This window comes from Pleurodeles waltl, chromosome 5 (assembly GCF_031143425.1).
Source record: "Pleurodeles waltl isolate 20211129_DDA chromosome 5, aPleWal1.hap1.20221129, whole genome shotgun sequence".
In the NCBI taxonomy this organism is placed as follows: Eukaryota; Metazoa; Chordata; class Amphibia; order Caudata; family Salamandridae; genus Pleurodeles; species Pleurodeles waltl.
This window is the reverse complement of record NC_090444.1, coordinates 1,050,086,323-1,050,107,773: the sequence shown is the minus strand read 5'-3', so window position 1 is coordinate 1,050,107,773 and position 21,451 is coordinate 1,050,086,323. Positions and strand designations below refer to the sequence as shown.

General features: G+C 43.1%; 1 protein-coding gene across 4 annotated transcripts in view; it reads left to right on the top strand.

Moving 5' to 3' along the window:
- The window catches only part of UTRN (utrophin), a 1,374,288-nt gene that overhangs the window by 634,455 nt on the left and 718,382 nt on the right, over positions 1-21,451 (top strand). For all 4 annotated transcript variants that reach the window (XM_069235249.1, XM_069235248.1, XM_069235247.1 and 1 more), the window contains exon 52: positions 17,394-17,548. In XM_069235249.1, the coding sequence (XP_069091350.1) occupies positions 17,394-17,548 (155 nt within the window). The remainder of the gene's footprint in view (positions 1-17,393; positions 17,549-21,451) is intronic.

Here is a 21,451-nt window from a genome sequence, read left to right as displayed (position 1 = left end):
TCTGTCTACACATGCAAGTGTGAGAGACTTGGCAGGTTGATGCCCTGACAGTGCAAGAGTGAATGGGCTTTCCTCATGTTACCCTGCTGTCATCAACCCTCCATATGATTCCAATACTTTTGTTGGACCCCCACTTATACGTGTTCTTTCTTGTTTACACAAGGAAGCATCCTCCTGACTTTCTAAATTTCCTCCCAGAACAACTCCCACTTTCATTGTTCATAGTGAATGACTCATCAGGGTAAATAAGAGACAATGTAGTGAAAGGAGACTTACACAGCTTCCATTATTTCCGCTAGAACAGTAGAGTGGCACTGATTGAGTAGTTCCCAGTTGTCTGAATCTTAGTTCATGTATGGATATATCCCACCCTATATTGCCCTGCATGTAACGATGGCCACATCATGCTGCAAGTTTGGTTGCCTACTCAGCGATCCCATATATGTTTAAATTTCATAGCAGTAAGTTCTTCATGATTCAGATTGGGACATTTAACTGCACATACCTCACCTTAGAATATTCCCCAGGTGTCAGACTGGCTCCTAAAAATCTTGAGCAGTACCTGTGTGTTGGTGGTGTTGACCGGCTCTGTGTTGGAGTCATCCGCATCAGAAGTCACATTGCAGTGCCCATATAACCACCATTCCAGTGTGCTGACATCAGTTTTTTTCTTTCTGTGCTAACAGCACGGATCAGTAGAGCTACTTCAACCACTTTTTTACCACTTTCTTTGTTTTGTTTACCTTTTTTGAGCACTTGCGCCCAGTGTGTTTAAGGACATGTCCTTCCAAAACCTAGAGGTTTAACATCTTGTGGGGACTGCCACAGACAAATGTCGATATCATATTCTCACTTGGTTTGTCTCTGGTGCCTGTGGTCAGCCATGACCCTAAGCTGAGTGCAAGTCTATGCACCCCAAGGCGATCTGTGGCAGAAGAAGGCTTTTTGCTTCCCCGGTCCCGAGGGAGATCTTGGGGCTGGCATCCAGCCCTGCTCCCTGCTTTCCAGAGTGTCCCAATAACGGAGTGACTCCTGCTCGTTTGAAGGGGTTCTTCAATGGCATTAATGCTATCTTTGGGCCACTGATGCCCTTTGTCGCGCCTTTGGGCCCCATGGAGCCGAGAGTTGCCCTTACTGAGTTGCCACTGGCGGAGCTGCCCCAGCCTCATCCTGGCCCCGTGGATCCACTCCCATATCCGGATTGATGCAGTCATGGGTGCCCTCTTCCACACCAGCTCTTTTCCGTCTCGCACCTCCCCGACATATCTGGTGCTGCTCAATGACAAGACAATCATTGCAGATTCTGAGTCTGCACTGTTCAACGTCAATACCCGCATCGTCCAGGCCTTACCAACCCCAGGACTTCTCACCCCTACAAAGAACCTTCGTTTCTGAAGGGGGAAGATGAGGAAGTGTTTGGTCTCCCAATGGAAGGCCCTTACCAGTTCAAAAACTGGTATGAAGAGCTGGGTGACGACAGTATCTTAGACACTTCTCCAGACTGGCATTCTTTCCCTTCTGGGCCCTTTTTCAGAGAGTGCATGCTTTGTCAAAGTGATGTACAGAACAGCAGAGATCCTTCACCCACAGGCTGCCAGCAGTCAAGCTCAAGACCAACGTCTTGACAGAGATGCTTCATTCAAAAGTGGGTACAGTTGAACTATTGCTTCAAAGAAGCCCTCACTGACATTCTCCTGGGAGCCTGGGCCAAACCTTGCACAGGGACTCATGTGCACCACATGACTGTCCAATGCCACGATCCTGCCCCAGACATCATTCTCCCTCTCCCAGCACCCCTCCCACGAGGGCCTGTTTGTGCAGGTTTCAACAGTGAATGTCAATGCTAATGCATTTCATTCCACACCTGTGGGGAATGCATTTTCTCTTCCATCACCCTGGCTTTGTGATCGGTAACCATCGTATGCCTCCTGTGTTGATACTCCCATGCAGTCTCAGTTGTGCAGCTGCATGCTTCCTGAAGAAGGCTGAGCTATCCTCAACCAAGCAGTAGTGGACGGTTGGGATGCGGCGAAGTTCACCATCAGGTGTGGGCTAGATACCATGACTGATCACCGCCAGACCCCTCTCCCTTCCTCACCAAGAGCTGATAGCGGTGACCAATGCATCACTTCTTGGTTAGGGTGGCCTCCTGGGAAAGGTGGAGATCAGAGGTCTCTGGCCTAATCTCAATTCCACATCAAGTTGAGCCGTATCCTCTTGGCATTGAAAGGCTTCCTCCTGTCCATCAAGGGAAGACTGGTTGGTACTGCAACAAACAGGGCTGAGTGGGGTTGTGGGCCCTGTGCCAGGAGGCTCTGCGTTTCTGGACGTGGCTGGAACACCAGGGCATCTTCCAGGTTGTACAGCACCTGGCAGGCTCTCTGAAGGACCGGACAGACAAACAGAACCGTTGATTTCTTGTGAATCTCAAATGGTGTCTACAACCAGATGTGGCCCAAGAATGGGGAGGACCTTGGCTCAGTCTCTATGCCACTGCCAGTAACTCATTATGTCAGCACTTCTGCACATTTGACTTGCTCGGAGAATCAGTCTGCCTCAAATGTAATTCAGGACTCCTGTACGCCTTTCCACTCAAACCACTCCTGCCCCAAGTTTTCAAGAAGATCAGGACTGAAGGGATCAAATCATCCTAGTGGCTCCGGATTAGGCACAGAGAGTATGGTATCTCAAACTACTGAGCATGAGTCCTCCAGTCAGACTACCCATTTGGGAGAATCTCCTGTTGCAATAAGAAAGCAGGGTCCTGCATCCAAACCTGGCCACTCCACCTTCATGCATGAATACTGAGCGGTGCCAGCTGAGGGTTTTCAATCCTGCTCCCGGAGTCTATGATGTCAGTTTGTCAGCCAGGCATCCCTCCACTAAAACTATATGCGCCTTCCGCTTGGGTAAGTTTGCCCCTTGGTGTATCTCACGCTGTGTGGACCCCTTTTTGCACCGCAATCAGAGGTGCTGCTGTTTGTTCTATCTTTAGCCCGACAATTCATTGCACTGGGCACTGATAAAGGTTACCCAATGGCCATTTTGAATACCTGTATTTGCCAGATCAACCCTCTCTGTTCAAGTCACCTGTTGTGACTCGTTTTCCGAAAGGTTTGCAACACTTGTTCCCTCCTACCACCTTTGAGATTACCCTGGTCCTCACGCTTCTCATGTGTTCCCCCTTTGAACTCCCACACAGCTGCTCTCTTCAGAACAAAAAGGTCTTTCTACTGGCCATTACATCAGCCAGGAGGGTCAGCGAGCTTCAAGCTTTTTCCAGCCTTTTCCCTGCTAAACTGGCCATTCGGACATGCACGTTCTTCCTTCCGAAGGTGGTCACCCCATTTCATGTCAATGAGAGTGTCACTCTGCCCACGTTTTATGGTTTCCCTCATCTTCCATGGAAGAAGAGAGACTCCATCGCTTAGACCAAAAGAGAGCTATCTCATTCCACATTAATAGTACCAAAGACCATTGGGTGGATGATCAGCTCTTCATTGTGGTTACTGCAGTGATAAAGGGTGAGGCTGTGTAGAAGTGGACCCTATAGATTGTACTCTGCATTAAGAGCTGCTACTCATTAGCCTGGAAGCAGCCTCCTGAAGGCTGGCAGGTCCATTCTACCAGAGCGAAGGCCACTACCACTCCATTGTGATACTGGATATTTGTCTTGGGTGTTTGCCAAGCTGCTACATGGACATCAGTCCACAAGTTCTTGAAGCTGTAGTGCTTTGGACAATCTGGTCCATAGAGACAGGCATTTTGCCTGCTCGTCCTGCAGGACTGACCCACATCTGGTGAGGTGTTGCCTGGGTATCTGCTCTAAGATGAGGAATGTGTGGTTAGAAGTCCTTATCAGTAAAACAAGTCACTTACCTTTGATAAAGCTTTTTCTGGTAGAAACTCTAACCACAGGTTCCTTTGTTGGCGTATCCTCTCTGCTACTGTTACATCAGACAAACAATATATTCCATTATTATTGCCTCCGATTATGGATTTTCCCTTGCTGCTTTTGTCACATCGGGCAAAAAATGAATTCCATCACTGGTACCTCAGATGGTGGATCCTCTCCTGCTGCTTCTGTCACATCAGACTAACAATGCATTTCATCACTAGTACATCTGTTGGAGGATTCTCTTGTGCTGCTTTTGTCACATCAGACAAATTAAACATTTCCTCACTAGTTCTGCCCATGATGGATCCTCTCCTGCTGCCTCTGTCACATTGGAGAAATAATGCATTCCATCACTAGTTCTCCTCCAGCATTGGATCATCTCCAGCTGCTTCTGCCACATCGAATGAAGAATTCAGTCTATTACTGGTGCATTTGATGGTGGATACTGTGCTGCTGCTTCTGTCACATCAGACGAAGAATACATTTCATCACCAGTTCCTCTGATGGTAGAACATCTTCTGCTGCTTCTGTCACATTGGATGAGTAATGCATTCCATCAGTGGTACCTGAGGTGGTGTATCCTGTCCTGGCACTTATGTCACATTCGACAAAGAATGCATTCCATTACTAGTTCCTCCAACAGCGGAGCCTCTTCTTCTGTCACATCACACAGATAATGCATTTCGTGACTGACAGAAAAAGGCTTATTGACTTGGGAGGGAGCACCCCTTCCAACTCAATAAACCCACTCTTTTTAGGTCAGAATACAATTGTGAAATAATCTTCACTCAACCCCCCGTAGCTATGCCTAAGGCAGCTGCCAATCCCTAGAGAACTGCATGCTAAGTTCAGGCAGAATCAGCAATTTCGATTTGAAGAGCACAGCACAACACCATTTCCAAATCAAATTTGACCCACAGAAAAAAATTTGAATCAGCAAAACGTCACCAATTTAATCAATGTAGGTTACCAGGCACAGAAGATATTATATTTAAAGTTTTATGGGAAAGTACTTAGAAAAAAAGTCAAGCACTATGGAAAAATAAAAGTTCAAGGTGGACCTAGGTTCATATTCAGGCTCACCACAGTGCAGCAGAGTTAGAACGTACCAAGGGGGTTACCCTGGTCAAAGGTTTTGCCTTCAAACTTAGTGTTCAACTGCTGAGAAAGTTGCTTTTGGACATACCTGCAATCCCACTCTCAAAAGGATATGTGTGTGTGGACACCAGGTCTCTCTCTTGCCAGCTCTCCTGTATGGTATAGTCATCTTTTGTAAGCTCGACCCTCTTTGAATTAGGAGACCACCTGCTTTTTTGCATCTATGAAGCAAGCCACTATACCCTTGTAGAGCAGTTTCCATCTTCGAGAGCCAGAAGGCTTCAGGAGCCGTTAAGTTTTTGTGCGAGTCCTCTTCTACTAGCAAGAGTCATAGATCAGGATTCTTATTCAAACTAAGCCTCCTTCTTCAGATGGAGTCTTACCAGGTCCTGGAATGTTCTGAAGGACTGGTGGTTGTGGTGTGAGATTTTCCAATGACAAGAGAAAATCTCCCACCTAATCCTGAATATTTTATCAAAGTTCACCTCCTTTTTTAAACACTTCCTATTTGCCTCACTGTAAAATTACCCAGGATCCCTTATTTCACCATGAGAGGTCCCAGAGTGCACCAGGCAGGAGTGTCTTCAGCTTCTTGACCACTCCTCTCCTTGACAGGGTCAAAACACATTTTCCTTCTACTCTGACAGGGCCCTGTCAGTTGAGGTGGGTGCTGGGGGTGAAGAGAATAATCCCTCCCTGGCATCTCCAAGTCAAAAGAGGTAGTGCTCCTGTCCACTTCGAGATAACTAATCCCCTCTCCGAGGGGATCATGTTAACACCCACTGGTCCTTCTTGGCTCAGAGGCAGGCCATAGTTCTCTGAGCCAAGGGTGTTAACTCTTCCTGCCAAGGTTGTGTTTTTTTAAGCTCTAAAGGTGTCATGAGTAGTAGAAAGGTATATTTTAAAAAAGTTACTTTTATGCCTAGGTTATCAAAAATCCTATTTCGCCATTAAGCCAGATTTTAAAAACTAAGCAGGGAACAACTTTGACACATTTTGTACTCTTTGCTAAGGTGAGGTGGAAAATAAAGATTTTTTTGTCAAACTTTCTTTATTGAGTTTTAGTAGGGCGTACAACCATATAAATGCAGTTAACTATCGAGAAGACATCATAGATACGTGTCAAATTGCCATTGGTCAATCCAGCTGCAAAAAAGGTAACTATATCTTCGGTGCAGTCTGACATTCCAAGCACAGTCTGTCATCAAGTTTGTTTTCCCAATAATTATTTTTTTTGCCCAACTTATTCCCACCCTCACCCCCCAAACACACACACACAATACCCCTGAAAAAAAATCCATTAATGAGTATTGGAAAACAGTATATCACTTGACAATATGCAGTGGGAGGAAGCAGGCTAATTCTGTAAAGTCAACTGACCGGGCTGCAGTACATCACCAGTGTCAGTTACCTTCTGGGATAGTTAAACTTGAAAGAGATGGAGCGCCTTCATGCGGGGGAGCAGAAGGTGAGCAGGAGATTCTACCATAGGAAGGAGACCGGTATTCAAAGTTTTTATAATCATCCTGAAAAATACAAGCGATTTGCTCCATTATCAGTGCTTACTACAATATTGCTTGCCATTGAGACATAATAGAGTGGTCACTAGCAGTTTGCCATTTAAAAGTTTCACCCCTTAACCCTAAAAGAGCAAAGTCTGGAGGGTATGGGATTGAATAACTTAATATGGTTTTAATCTGAGCCAAGATTTCACTTCAGAAATGCCTAATAACTGGGCCATCCCACCATATGTGTTAAAAATCCCCCAGCAAACCACACCCTCAGAGGTGTTGGAACATTTTTCTTTTCAGTTTGGTGGGAATCAGATACCAATCAAGAAGTACTTTGTAATGGGCTTCCCTTACTCCCTTAGAGTGATTAAATCTGGTAATACCCCTCCAAAGTTTCCATAATTGTTCCTCTGGCACTGTTTCTCCGAGTATGCTGGGGCCTGTTTGTGGGGTAGGTGGTGATTAAAAGGCAGTATAGTAAGTGTTAGAAATGGGATCTCTAGTTGGCAGTGGTTTGCACCAGGTCCAGCTAGGGACCCTCACTCTGGTCAGGGTAAGGAGTCACACATCTAAGGTAACCCCTGTTCTCCCCCTTGGTAGCTTGGCGCAAGCAGTCAGGCTTATCTCAGAGGCAAAGTGTTAAGTATTTGTACAGACACACCACCACCACACCCACCATACCTACCCACCCACCACTATACCCACCCACCCACCACCATCACCACACCCAACCACATACACCGGTTTATGAAAATAGTATTTATATGAGTAAAACAAAACAAAAATCCAACATATACAAGCAAAGATAATGTTTTTAAAGATTCCTAATGAAGTGCTTAGAAACACAATAGCTTCAACTGGGGCTATCACATTGTTGATGGAGTCATTCCCAAAAGTCCAACGCCACTCACAAGGGAGTCTGGCGCCGGTCACTTGGTTGCCCGGACCCCCAGGTACAGTACCTTTCAAAAAGATGAAACAAAGACTTTGAACGGAGTCGGAGAGGTGAGGCATCGCTGGAACCGGTGCGGTGTCCGTTCCTTTCTGCTACCAGGGAGGTGAGGTGTAGGTTCCTTAAGGTTGCAGGGGAAGTGATGCTGCGTTGTGGTGAGGCATCGGTTCCTTACGCTCTGGTGGTGTCGATTAATCTGGCGGGTAAATACGTGACGGGGCAACCTCTCGGTGTCGCCGGCACACCACAGGCCCACAGGTGCCACGGCAGAGGTGGGTGTCACAGACATCGGTAACATGGCACTCGGGACTCACAATGTCACAGGACTTCAGAGGCGCTGCAGCATCTGTCACGGCTCTTGCAGTTCAGTAGGGACCATGTCTTCGGATGCAGGTAGTGGTGCGGAGTCAAGCAGCGGCGCTGGTTCTGGAGTCATCTGGAGTCGATGTGCCTGGTTCTTCTTGTTTTTCACCTAAACTCACTTCTAAAGGCCCAGGAACTGGATTTGGCACCACTTGGAAAGTCAGGACTCCCAGCAAGAAATCCCAGGTGCGGGCAGATGACGTATTTGATGTCCCTGAGACTTTGACAGGAGGCAATCTCAGATCAAGCCCTTGCTGGACTTTGGAAAGCAGGATGTAGAAAGAAAAGTCTAGTCCTTTCACTCCCAGGGCAGAAGTAGCAGCAGCAGACCAGCACAGCACAGCAGAGGAACAGGTAGAGTGGCAGGACCTCCTCAAGCATCCAGCTCTTTTCTCTGGCAGAATGTCCTCAGTCCAGAAGTGTTCTGAAGTTGAGGGGCCAGCCGTCAGTAGGTAAACTTTAAAGGAAAGTGTATGTAGTGCACAGGACCATGCCAGTCCCTGCGCTTGCCCTAGACACACTCCAGGGGTTTGGAGACTATATTGTGTAAGGACCAATACATCCCTATTTACGTGCAAGTTTAAACTTCGCCCTCCAGTCCAGGAAGATCCATCAGGACGTGCAGGACACACCTCGGCTCCCTTTATTGTCTAGAGTGAATTCACAAACAGCCCAACATTCAGCAGCCAGGCCAAGGCACAGAAGGGTTAAGCAAGAAAATGCCCACTTTCTAAAAGTGGCATTTTCAAACTTGCAATCTGAAAACCAACTTTACCAAAGAATGTATTTTTAAATTGTGAGTTCAGAGACCCCGAACTCCATATCTCCATCTGCTCCCAATGGGATATTACACTTAAAATATATTTCAAGGCAATTCCCATGTTAACCTATAGGAGAGATGAGCTTTGCAATAGTGAAAAACAAATTCAGCAGTGTTTCACTTTCAGGACATGTAAAACACACAAGTACATGTCCTACCTTTTAAATATACTGCACCCTGCTCATGGGGCTGCCTTGGGCCTACCTTAGAAGTGACTTACATGTAGTAAAAGGGAAGGTTTGGGCCTGGAAAGTGAGTACACTTGCCTGGTTTAACAGGCAGTTTAAAACTGCACACCCACACACAGCAGTGGCAGGTCTGAGACATGTATTACAGGGCTACTCATGTGGGTGGCACAATCAGTGCTGCAGGCCCACTAGTAACATTTGATTTAGAGGCCCTTGGCACCTCTAGCACACTTTACTAGGGATGTAGTAGCAAATCAAATGTGCCAAACACGGAGAAAAACAATCACCAACCCATTTTAGACAGAGAGCACTTGCACTTTAGCACTGGTATCAGTGGTAAAGTGCACAAAGTCCTAAAGCCAGCTAAAAACGAAGTTCAGCACAAGATCATAACAGGTCAGAAGTCAAAAAGACAGGGGAAACCACGACCAAGAGCTGAGAGGTCTAACAGTAAGGAAATGTTTCCTTTAGCTTCCCTTGTCGGCCTTACAAATTTGTCAATTGGGGAGAGTTCTGTACTAGCTGCCAGCCTCACTTCCAAGTGAAGGACCCAGTGTTCCAGTTGAGTATAGTGGTGTCTGAAAATAAAGATTTGAATCCCACCTAGCCCTTTTAGGAACAAAAAGTGTAGCCAGGCCTACACAGTGAACTAGCTTCGAGGTTTTATTTCACTGTCAGGGCGCACTTACAGCAATAAGTATTGTGCCTTCTTTGTATATATTAGTACCATGGCCTGTGCACTTACAAGGCAACATTTAGGAGTGACTTATGAATATATAAAATTAGGCTATTTCTACATGGTAAAGGTTTGTCACTGAAACTGTAGTAAGCCAGATCACAGTGGTGCTGTTGGCAGAAGTATACTTTTACACATACATGGGTGATATAAATGTACACCGCAACTCACGTATGCCATTTAATTTTCTGTGTCACAGGTGCACTTTAGGCACCAGTTGCAAAGGACTTATGAGAATATTAAATGAGGAAAATAGAGAGTTCCAGAGTACAGCACTTTCGAGAGGGGAAACACAGGCACTTTACTACTATTTAGCAGTCTTAAAGTGCAGACTTCTAAAGGCTGGAAAATTAGGTACCAGAAAAAGACAAACAATTGGGTGACCGTGTAGTAAAGGTGGATTTACTACAGTCGCTAGTACTAGGATCCTCCATTACTGCTGCTGTCACTATAGCGCATATTAATTGTGTCCTGCCTTGACTATTAAAGATTAAAATCTACTGTTGGTTTTCTGCCAAGACTATGTTTAGACTCTCCAATGCACAATACCACTAATATGTCTTTGGAAGCAGTGCACTGGCATCCAATTTAGGAAAGGTCCATCCTAAAGGCTCCCTGCCTCCTGCATAAGGCTTTGTATCATTGACTAGATTGTTTTCACTGTACCAACCGACAAATGCATCTATAGGCAGTTTCTAAAACAAGTTGTGACTTGAGGCTACAAGGTATGCATATTTTGCGGAAGAACCCAGAAGGCTCAAGGCGCCATCTTTGAACACCTTCCCATCACATTTCGAAATTGAACAAGACTTTCTCAAGGAATGCAAGGTCTGAAGAACCTTTTTTCACTTTACCTATGACTTACATTCTCATCTAACACAGCCCAGAGGTTTTTTCCAATTAGTCTGGGCCACGGGGTTCATCAGCAACCCCTCAAGGAAGACTTAAAGCTAACATTCCAGCATGTTTAACTAAGACTGCTGTCTCACTCATATGAGGAAGACCCCAGGTATCCAGTTCTTTCATTTCATAAATGGATGCACCCTCAGACTTGTGGTCTTTGCTTCTGTTGCACAAGTAGACGTGATGGTGATTTTCAAAAGGAAATCCCATATGTACTAGAACATATGTCAGGTGCCATCAGGCACTATAAGCGGTGAACCTCGAGTGTATACCTTGTAGAGACACTTCGTAATTGAGCTGGGTGCTGCAGATTGCAATGCAGTGTTGATGGATCCACCCGGTCAGTAATAATATTGCTTTTTAATGCACTGAATGTATTCTTATATAGTACTTGATACCACATTTCTGAGTCTTGCATAAAGTATGCTCCTACATCTAGTGCATAATGTACTAGAGTACTTCAGGGAAGTCCCAAGGAAGCAACTGAGGTGTTTCATGGGATTGATTTTTTTTTCTCAAGTAATTGAAACATCTCACCCACCCCTAAGTTAACAGGCCTCATTAGTGGAAGGTGCAGTGAAGGTCGTGTAGGAGAACAATCTGGAAGCTATCTTTGCAGATGTGGCACACTGCTCTCCGCAGCTTATGATGGCCCTTCAGTCCACATGGGTGTCTCTTTGCAGATGGCAACTTTAGTAAATTTTTATCCATTTGAGCTAGAAACATTTTTTGTTAAATTCTGCAGATTACATAACGTTTTGTTACCAATACTTTAAAATATACGTAGTGGATGTTGCCTCTGCCTAGATTTGTTTTTTCTGTCTCGCCGCATGCTTCTGGCTGTTTGTCATTCCACCTCATGCTGTGCTTGTATTGCAATGCATGAGGCTCTGTTTCATATCTCAGAAGTAAATTTGCACATCACACATTAAGTATTTAACTCATGGATGGAAAATCACATATCGTGGTGGTAGGGAGGGCTGGCAAGCGGTGAAAAGCCTATAGTGTGGGGGGTGGGGCAAGATTTCTACTTTTAAGTCTTTCCCATTTTGGGGGGTACATTTTGATCAAAAGGGCTCCTAGGCGCACCCTTTTGAAAGCCAAAAAGGAAGTAGTGGCTAGGACAGTGGTCTCTATGTTTGACTTTTCTAGCCAGTTAGGGTCTAAACCCATTAAGGTCCTCCTACAAATTTATCAATCAAAATGTATCGCTGTGGCCAAAAAGTCTCCTGACCTTCAAATCATTAAGAATATATTTTTGAGACGCCTCCTAGCAGTACCTCAATCAACAACTTTTTTGTGATCCATGAAGTGTTAGGGGTGGACTACATTTCTGATTTACTGTCAATCTGTCCTTTGTTGACATGGGTTTCAGTTTGGCTTAACCCCAAATTGGATTTCAGCAGGGCTATTTTGAGGCACTATATGCTTTTGGAAAAGTCCAAACTGATCCCATGGTTGAATTACATCAGACTTGCATGCATGCATGCATTTAGGTTGCTCAGAACTATTTGACCATCCCAAAAATATAAGTAAAGGTGATTTAACCTGAGTCAAAAAACATTTTTGTGCTAGAGCTCGATCTACCAGGGAATGCGGGGAATTAGTTAAGCCTTCAGTATGCGTCCCTGATAATTTCTCAACATATAGGTGAAATGAAGCCTACCTCACTCTTGTCACTAATCCCCAACATCGTTTTATGTTGCCCCGTTTTAGGCTGAATCAAGTGCACTGGTTTTTAGCAGACCCTATAGGCTGGCACCAAGTTAATAATTTAGTCCCTTATTGTTACGATATATTCTCAGACAAGGACACTTTACGCTTTGTCTTGTTTTGCAACTTTTTTGTGATCTTCGCAGGCAATTCATTTTTCCACTCCTAGAAGGCAACAGTTTACGCAAGATAGACCCACTCTTATTTTTCTACAAATGTTACCCAATGACTGTCTGCTTCAATGCAGCAAAGTTTTTAAAGAGTGCCGTCAGAATTAGGATAAGAAGAAGGTGATTGTTATATGTTACTATTAAAAGGTCTGGCCATTTTATAATGTTTTCTGTGTTGTCACTGCTTTGCCTTTATGTATATTCTGCTTTAACGTTTTCTTTTTTATTTATTATTGCACTGTATTTAACACTGTGTTTTTAATCAATTGACATGAACTTGGTCTTTCATGTTCAGTATGCCTTTTGACTGCCATTTTTACTTCTTAGTATTTGTTTTGATTTTTCTTCTGCTTGTATCTTCAACGGTTTTAATTAACTGATTAAGGATTACTTTTACTGACTGACATAGTGGACGTTTCCTCTGCCTAGGTTAGTATTTTCACTCTCCCCTCAAACTATTGTCTGTTTGTGCATCATTCCACCTGATGCGCTGTGCTTATATTGCAGTGCATAAGGCACTGTTTTATATCTCAGAAGTACATTGGCACATCACACATTAAGGTATCTAACACACGGATGCATTGCACACAGAAAATACTCCTTTTTTACATTTGAGCGCAAAGCGCTCTGTTCGTGCTGTAATCTCTTTATGGGCTTGTAACCACGCCCACCGCTCGCCCATGAGTTTGGTTGGGTTGTGGGATTGCCTTTTAAAATTTGCTTGCTTTCACTAGTGGAAGGCCTGCATATGTCATGCCTTTTCCAGTGTTTCGCCCTCCTCGTACGCACCGGCCACGATTATGTTTTAATCATAACTCAATATGCAAGACAGGCTGTTGGATTTGTCAATGCTTGTTAAGTTTTGCAAGCAGCACATTAGATTCGTGGACATATATTGATCACTCAAAACATGCAATACCTGAAGAGTTCCACTAGAGGCAGTGGAAAAACCATTGATAGTTCCACACTACTGACAGCGTAGCTTACCAGGCGTGGAATCGTAGTATTTTCATATATTTGTAGTTTGTTCACAAGTGGATTATGTAGAAACCCATGACTTGCTTTATTTTTTAAGTCATTTGCTGTTTGTTATTCTTGGGCCCAACGGCTGAAGTCACTCATCCACTACACAGGACTATTGACGTTTTCAGAACTGATCAGTATTTTGGGGCTGTGCCAGCAATTTGATTAGTGTGCCAAAGTGCTATGTGAAAAGTTAATCAGCATTTGACGCAGTGTTATCAGCATAATGCAAGGTTAGTCTAACTTTCTGATGTTGTTCTCACCTTAAATTACCGCATAGATAGCACGTTTGTTTATTTCTAAATTGTGTGTGATTTCGCCTTTTAATGTACTGTAGACTCTAAATCAGAAAAAAAAAACTCACAGTGATGTGCTAAAAGCGGGGGGAAGTCAAAGAATGAAAAAATGAACCAGAATCATGAGCTTTTGACAATAACTTTATAGTTTGGAAAAAAGGCAACGAAAGTGGATATTTGCCAAGGACATGGTGTTGATGAAGAGAGATATAGGTATGCTTCCGAGTGTTCTCTTTACCGCTTGCATCCCTAATTCCCGAAGATGCCTTATGAGCAATTGACCTGTCATGGCAGCTCGCATCAACACAGTTTTTGACTAAGAGATGTTGATCCTGCTATTGTAAACAGAATTGCGCTATTGCTTCTGGTGTTTCGGAGCTGGACTTTGTGGCTGACGTTTTGCCCACGTTGTTTCTTCTGCAAAATTTCACAAGCTAATGTGATGTAAGCTGATGTAATCCTCTGCTCTTGCTGAATTTAGGAGCCTATTGCCACTATTTGAGCTGTATGTTCGCTTCATACTTTACTTTAATCGTGTTGTCTACAGGGGCGGCATTTAGCTTGTGTGAGTGGGCCCATACCCGGGCACCGACCTCCAGTGGGCTGCTGGAGCTCCTTGCAACAATCTTCCTCCCGCTTGGGTCCAAAGAAAAGTGTTTAAACACCTTCTGAATGTTACTGGCACTCGTGTGGAGTGATATTTTTTTTGTGTGTGTTTTCTTTTTATGGTGCTCCTTATCTTTATCATTTCTTCTACTTCTACAAAATGTACAAGACATAGAAAACTGAAGAGGATGAGTGGGAGGGGGCACCAAATTTGGTTTTGCCCAGTGCCTACCTGAGCAAAGGCCAGCTCTAATTATCTAACAAAAGAGTCCACCTTTGTTCAGCAGGCGCATTAGCATTGATGCGTGGGCTTGTTGACAGTGCACTCCACATTGCGTCATGGAGTCACCATTAGGTTCAAGCTGCAGTAGATGCATGTTGGTTTCTCGCAACCTGTGTTTGGGTAGATAGGTACAGATTGTGTGAAAGTCTCTGGTGCAGGTCTTAGGCAATGAGGAACTGAGTGTGGCCTCCATCTGTTTGAAGGTTTGAAACAGGTATACCACGTTATGGTTTGTGGTCCGGCTGAAGTGACTGTGTAGGCCAGAAGCTCTTGCCCACCCATCCGATGGAAGAGAGGCACCGTTTGGAAGTATTAGCCCAAGGCTTTTGTATGTTTAGGTGGTGGCATGCTGGCAGTTGGGAAGTTACTCTGCAAGTCGTGGGAATAGTTATAGACCCTGCACTAACTTTAGGGGTGTGAAGGTTGATTCTTTCTTAAGGCTGCTTTTGGCAGCTGCCTTGGGCATCCCAACAAATGACCACAAGAGTGGACATATTGCAACAAATTGCTCCAGTAAATTACCTCGTTGCTAGGGGCAACTGGATGGAGGATAAATTGCTAAATTTCATTTTTACTTCTCATTTGGAAAATCCTTACATAACACCAGGAAAGGGCCCACAGTATTTCACTTCATGCCAGTGGCCAACAGTTACGGCAAGGAATAGGAGTAGAAGGACTGGGCTGTACCAGGTAAGCAAAAGAGGGGGAGTATGGAAGAAAATACGTATTTTTCTATTATCGTTTACCGACAAGGGTTATACATGAACTGAGCCACAAATCCTTAAAATTGAAAGATTTATTATAAGCCAAATGAAAAAAGCACAATATTTTATATGAAAAAGAATATGGTGGACGATAGAAAAAGGAAACTAAACGCTTGCACTAGCTTCCTGGCCGTTGAAGTGATCCCTGGTATTTGAGCTGCAGATTGTTTTTCTAGTGTTGAGTATTCACTGTCAACCATGGTAATATCTGAGATTTCTGAAGCGTAGACATAGCTCCTACATATGTATTCCCATTTTCTGTGGTAAAAAGTATGTTCATACCATTGACTTGAATTTGATTTTAAAAGGATATTTGTGATTAATATCAATATAATAAATGACTTTGCTTATTGTGGGTGTTTTGGATTCACAATAATGCCGCAGCACTTTCTCCTTTGAGCTCTAGGAGAATTGGTAGCAGGTGACAGTGTCATTTTAGAAATATTGTCCTTTGTATGTATCATTGAGGATATGGTTGTACTATTAAAAGCAGGTGTTTGTGTACAGACTTCCCTAAGGCACTGAAGGGGTTCATCTTGTGACCTTAGAATATTACAAGGTTGAAACCATGATCTAAACTGGCCCTCGAGCTATGCAGGATGATCCCAATCTTAGTGCAGTGTAAAAGTTCAGGTTCTGGCAAAGTCTCTCATATACTGCAAGAGTGAGAGAATGGGAATTCTGATACAGTGTCAAATGTCTGAGTCGGAGTTTAATCACTGGACATTGAAAGTCACATAAGAATGGTGTGGTTGTCCTCCTTCTTCAAAGATTTGTGGTTGATGAAGTTCAGTCAGTTTAGCTTTACTCGCATTTCTTTAGTTTTAGTTGCCAAATACATGCTCACTCACTCTAGCAACTGTTTAATGGTTTTTACCACTCGTCACAGAGCATGCTGTTTTGTATAGCTGCAGTAACATGTCAGTATAAAGCATAGGCGTTTATGGTGAGCCTCCCTGTTACTCGACAGAAGCCCTTAAAACATTCCACAAGTGTGTTTCATACACTGATCTACATCTACCATAATGATTTGTGTGGTCTGATGCAACCCCTTCATGCAGTTCATTTTCCTCGTGTTTCAGTGGTGTTAGCAGTCATCGTCTGGCTCAGCCAGAGCTGGAAATCGCCCATGTGTTTCAAAGTTTTTTGTCACTCATCAGGGAAGGTGTACGTCCTGAATATCGAACCCACAATATGGGTGGGACTTAATATCAAGGGCAAAATATATAAAAATATACAGACTGGTAAGTGTAGATTTTTTTTATACCTGCCTCCACATATATGTACCTACGGGATACATACATCTTCAGGTGCGTAGATGTGGAGTTCGGAATAGTAAATATGTACTTCCCTATATGCACTTAATTTTTTGATATTCTGTCCTCGATATTCTGGTACCTTGAAATTGTTTGGTGTCAGTATTCAGATGTACAATCATCAGAGAACACTATCCCTTTTGTTTGAGTGGGTTTACATGCCCTTTTCAGTACCTGCAGTACCAAACAAAGCGTTGGTGGATTCAGTTATCTTGGGCAACCAATAGACCTCACTCCCGCTGGAAAGGGACCCACCCCTAAATCAACATTTCTCAGGTATGCTAGGACCTTGAAAATGTTGCACCAGTCCTACCTTACCGTAAATTGAGTCACTTCATTTTACTTGCCTTTCAGTTGTGTTTGCCATCAATTACTCAACCAGAGAGGGCAATGCAAATAGCGACAATCAGTGATTACACAATAATCGTGCAATGAACCATCTTTCTTTCACTTACACACACGTTGAAGTAGGAGTGATCTGAAGTCGAGTAGTTTCTGTGACCGTGCCTCATCACCTATCTTCCAATGTATGTGCCCTGAAGCAGAGACATACTAACTACATATGTGCAGTGAATCAAGAGCCTTTACCCAGCATACATACCTGAATCCCCGACCACTATTGTCTTCTCTTTTTCCCCGTCTTTTACTGAAATGCTCATTTACTGCTGTAACCGTGTTGATGAGATGTTTCAGCATTTCTTTTTGCATTTGTTTTCCACGTGTGGGGTGGCTGACATTTTTACTATTTTACAGTTGTTACTGCAAGACCTGAACAAAGGGGAACCGAGCATGGCTACCTTCAAGGACCTATCAAACAAACTGCTTCGCGACTACAGTAACGACGATACCAGGAAGGTGAAAGAGACAACGGACTGCCTGTGCACCGTCTGGGTGAATCTGAATCAGAGGTAATGAACACACCCAGCTGCAGGGCTGTGACCATTTGAGACCCAGTGATGCATTGTTTGGTGGTCTGACACGCAGAACTGTGACTCCAAGATTAGTCAAACTTGATGGTTTTTTGACTTCAGTGATAAATATTAGAAACATTCCTAAAAGCAAAACAGTTTGACACCGCACGAATCAGAAAAAGACGTTTATTAACAACTAAACTCGAAATGATTGACATCTATTCACAATTTTGAATTATGCCTTTTCTCTAAACTTGATTAAGCTTTTTTCTGGATGACTGTTACGTTCATTTGTTTCTCAAGATTGCTACAAAGCAATCCATAATTTTTCTTTCTTTACAATCCGCTTTTTCCACTAGCAAGTAATTAACCTGATACATGCTGTCACCAGGAAGCAATAGGAAGAAATAGTGAAAGGCCAGTTTGCAGAACTGATGTATTGAACACGCGCATTATACATAGAAATCAGTTGTCTAAACTCCTAGATTTTTTTATGCTTAATCCTTTTGTTAGCACCTAAATTAGCACTGTGTGATAGGATCTCAAAAACTGAAGAGAACTCTCCCTCGGCTTTCATCCCTCCATTGAGAGCTGGCCAGTTCTATTTAAAGGCAGCAAATACCTCCAAGAATCACACCTACTTGAGCTTGAAGTGCTTCACGCATAATACAAGACAAATTTAAAGCCCCCTTTGCATCCATTGGATGCCATTTCAAGCTTTTTATTTGCGGTGTTTGATTCCAGAGTCTAGCCTTTGCTTTGACATATAGGGCCATCACAGTGCTTAAGCTGCCAAAGAATGAGTGCTGGTACCTACAGCTCTGCTCCGGCTGGGCTATTAAAAATCGGTTCGCCGAATACCAAGGCTGTGCAGAGCTGAATTCACCTCAGGCCTGTTTAAACCACTAGCGCTGCTGCCCCTTTAATCTCACTTGTGGCGCCGGTGCATATTTTCTCCCTTTCTGCCAATGTTTCCATCTTTCTGTTCCTCCTTCTTTCCCGTTTGTATTTTTTTTCCCTCTCTTTCTCGCGTTCAATATCTGATGAAGAAACACAAGTGCTTTTTCCCAAAAATGAAGGCAGGTGGCCCCCAGTGGCTCAAGTTAACCACTGGGCCACCTAAATAGTCTCAAGGTAATCATTGGTATGCCTGTGCCTGAAGAGTTGACATAACTTAACTGTTTTATAGTTATCATCTGGGATGTATAATTTAACTACTTGAATTAGAGATGCTGTCGTGGATCGGCAACAGAGGGGGAGCTAATGTGCACATAGTCACATTTTCGATCAACATAAAACCCACAGATTAAGTGCATTCAGTAATGCTTACAATCCAGAATGTTGATTGAATCCAGAAAAGATTTACCCAGAATCTTCAGCAAGTCAGCTTTTATCCAAATCCTGCAGCCCAAACAATTGTTTCTATATGAAGATATGGTCTAAATTTTCATGCGCAGGACAGATGCCTAGTGTGTCCAAAACACATTCATTCCTGTTGCGGTTTAGTTGCAGAAGTCAACCATATAGTGTGAACAGGAAGCAAAACTTTGATTTCCGTTCCTAATACACACTGTTGGCATGAATTTTGAGTCCTGTTAAACCAGTATGATAACCACGACTGACCATTGCTCCCTTGATATGTTTTGTTATCTTTCATCAGTTTAAGCCTGACTTTATGTATCAAGTTGTCTAGTGATGTACAGATCTTAGCACAGAGCTGCACACATTTTAACATATTTATCTGGATCTCAAAACGTAATGATTAAATCACAGGGCTTCTTATAGCAGACACTGGCCTCTTTTATTCTGATGGGCAGTCTCCTTGTGTTGAAGTTAAGTACAGATATTGATCCATGAAAATACTATGACATATTTATAGTATAACTTCTGTAGAACATGATTGCTCTTTACCCTATGTTAAAACATTAAAATTGGCTCCGTATTAAAGTTTTACGTTCTGATTTCTGGCGAGGGCTCAGAGACACCTTATATTCTCTCCCATTTGGGAATCCAGCCACAGCATCGAGGAAGACCTTGTGCCTGTGATCCATAAAGCACACACCAACCAATCAAGGTAGAGATACTTAATTCCGCCTGAAACACATCCATTGCATGCATAAACAATTATGATACAAACAACACATCCATTGCATGCATAAACAATTATGATACAAACTGCATAAACCGAAGAGAACATGTGAAACATTGAGCGGTCAGATTCCCAATCAGAGAAACACACACACATATATATATATATATATATGTATATATATATATATATAATTATTTTTTTTAAAGCCTTCTGGAGGTCGCTAAGCCAGGCACTTCTTGGGGCGACTATGTGAAATGTGTTCAGGAAGCGATGAGCTTTAGTGTGTGAGAAGGGTTTTAGCCCTCTGGTGGATTGGCAGGACATAAGGTTGATTGTCACTCAAGATGGATAGTTGTAGATGTTACACTGAGCTGCCTTTTATGCTTCTGGGGTACAGCTCTGTTCAGCGTGTATTGCCACTCTTTTCATCGCCCTGTGGCTCGATTCACCTATTCTGCAAAAGAAGCAATTTTTAGTTTAGAGGGTGTGGATTTCAGTACGTTACCAGGCACGACCACATTCGACCCAGCAGTTTTTTGGCTTCTGATTTTTTTACATTATTTTTTTCCATGGGCTTGAGGACATTTTCTGTGTCTTATCAGTAATGGGGAGTTTGTAAGTAAGTCCTCCTTTTGTTTGAGAAATAAACTGTATTTAAATGACCCTGGATTCAAATGAATGAGTCACATCTGAGAGGTCATTGAAGAATCCTAGGTTTTTTGGCATTATGGTCATATCACACACATTCAAGCCCGACTGTAGAAATGTGCTGTGTGCTTTCAGTCCCTTTACCTGCTGCTTCACCCAGGCCCGTATTTTCATGCTCCTAACACAGCCAGACACCATTTGTCTAGTTAGCTTGGGCAGTGCAGTGCATTTTAAGCCGTTACCAGGGCTGGGTGAATTTTTCTTCCGGACAAGTGTATTGATTTTGCTTAATATAAAAGTGCTGACTAAAATCTACTACCGAGCACAAGCAGTTGATTTCCACAAAGTGTCTTTCAGCAGCCGAGACCCATTAAAGGATGCATTTAGATTGTGTTCTTATCCTTCCTTCATCTCCCCCTTGTCATTATACCGCCAATTCTCTAATGCATAGCCTAACATACTGTTAGAAGTGCAGAGACCCTTTAATTTGAAGGCAAATCAATTTCAATTTCATTTTATGTTTTTGTAAAGTGCAAATGCGATTTCTGTGGAACTTCTTGACTCGTACTTTTCAGGCACATTTGTAAGTGAATAATATTGCCTTCCAGTGAAGGAGGAAATGTAGAAAAAAAATGTATTATAATGGATCTTTATTAACATGCTTGCTTTTTTCTACCTTCTTGTGGCTATACCTAGAACACACGTGAAAATTGAAAATAAACCGGGGTAATCATTACTAGCAGACTCTAAAGGCCATATGTACGAACACATTTTCCCATAGACACAGAATGGGCAATACTGCTTGCTACATCTGGCCCTATAATCGGACCCTGATGATTTCCAGTGATTCACAGAATCTTCTTGGCGTTCGTGCTATCATATCGTGAAATGTAGCTTTCTTTTGGGAAGTTAGAATAGGTTGTGTGTGAATGCATAAAACATACAGAATTACCGAAAAATGTTACAAATAAATAACACGTATCTGTTCTGTGGATCTTTCATAGATGTATATACCTGTACCAAGTACATTAGTTAGAAAGGAGGACTAGAGATAAAACTTTACAAAAACAGGAAAAAGACAGCCTGTTCCACTGTTGGAAATAGCCCTTTTTGCAGGGTTATCCTCAAACTTTTTGCCTCTGACCTACTGTATTTGACTG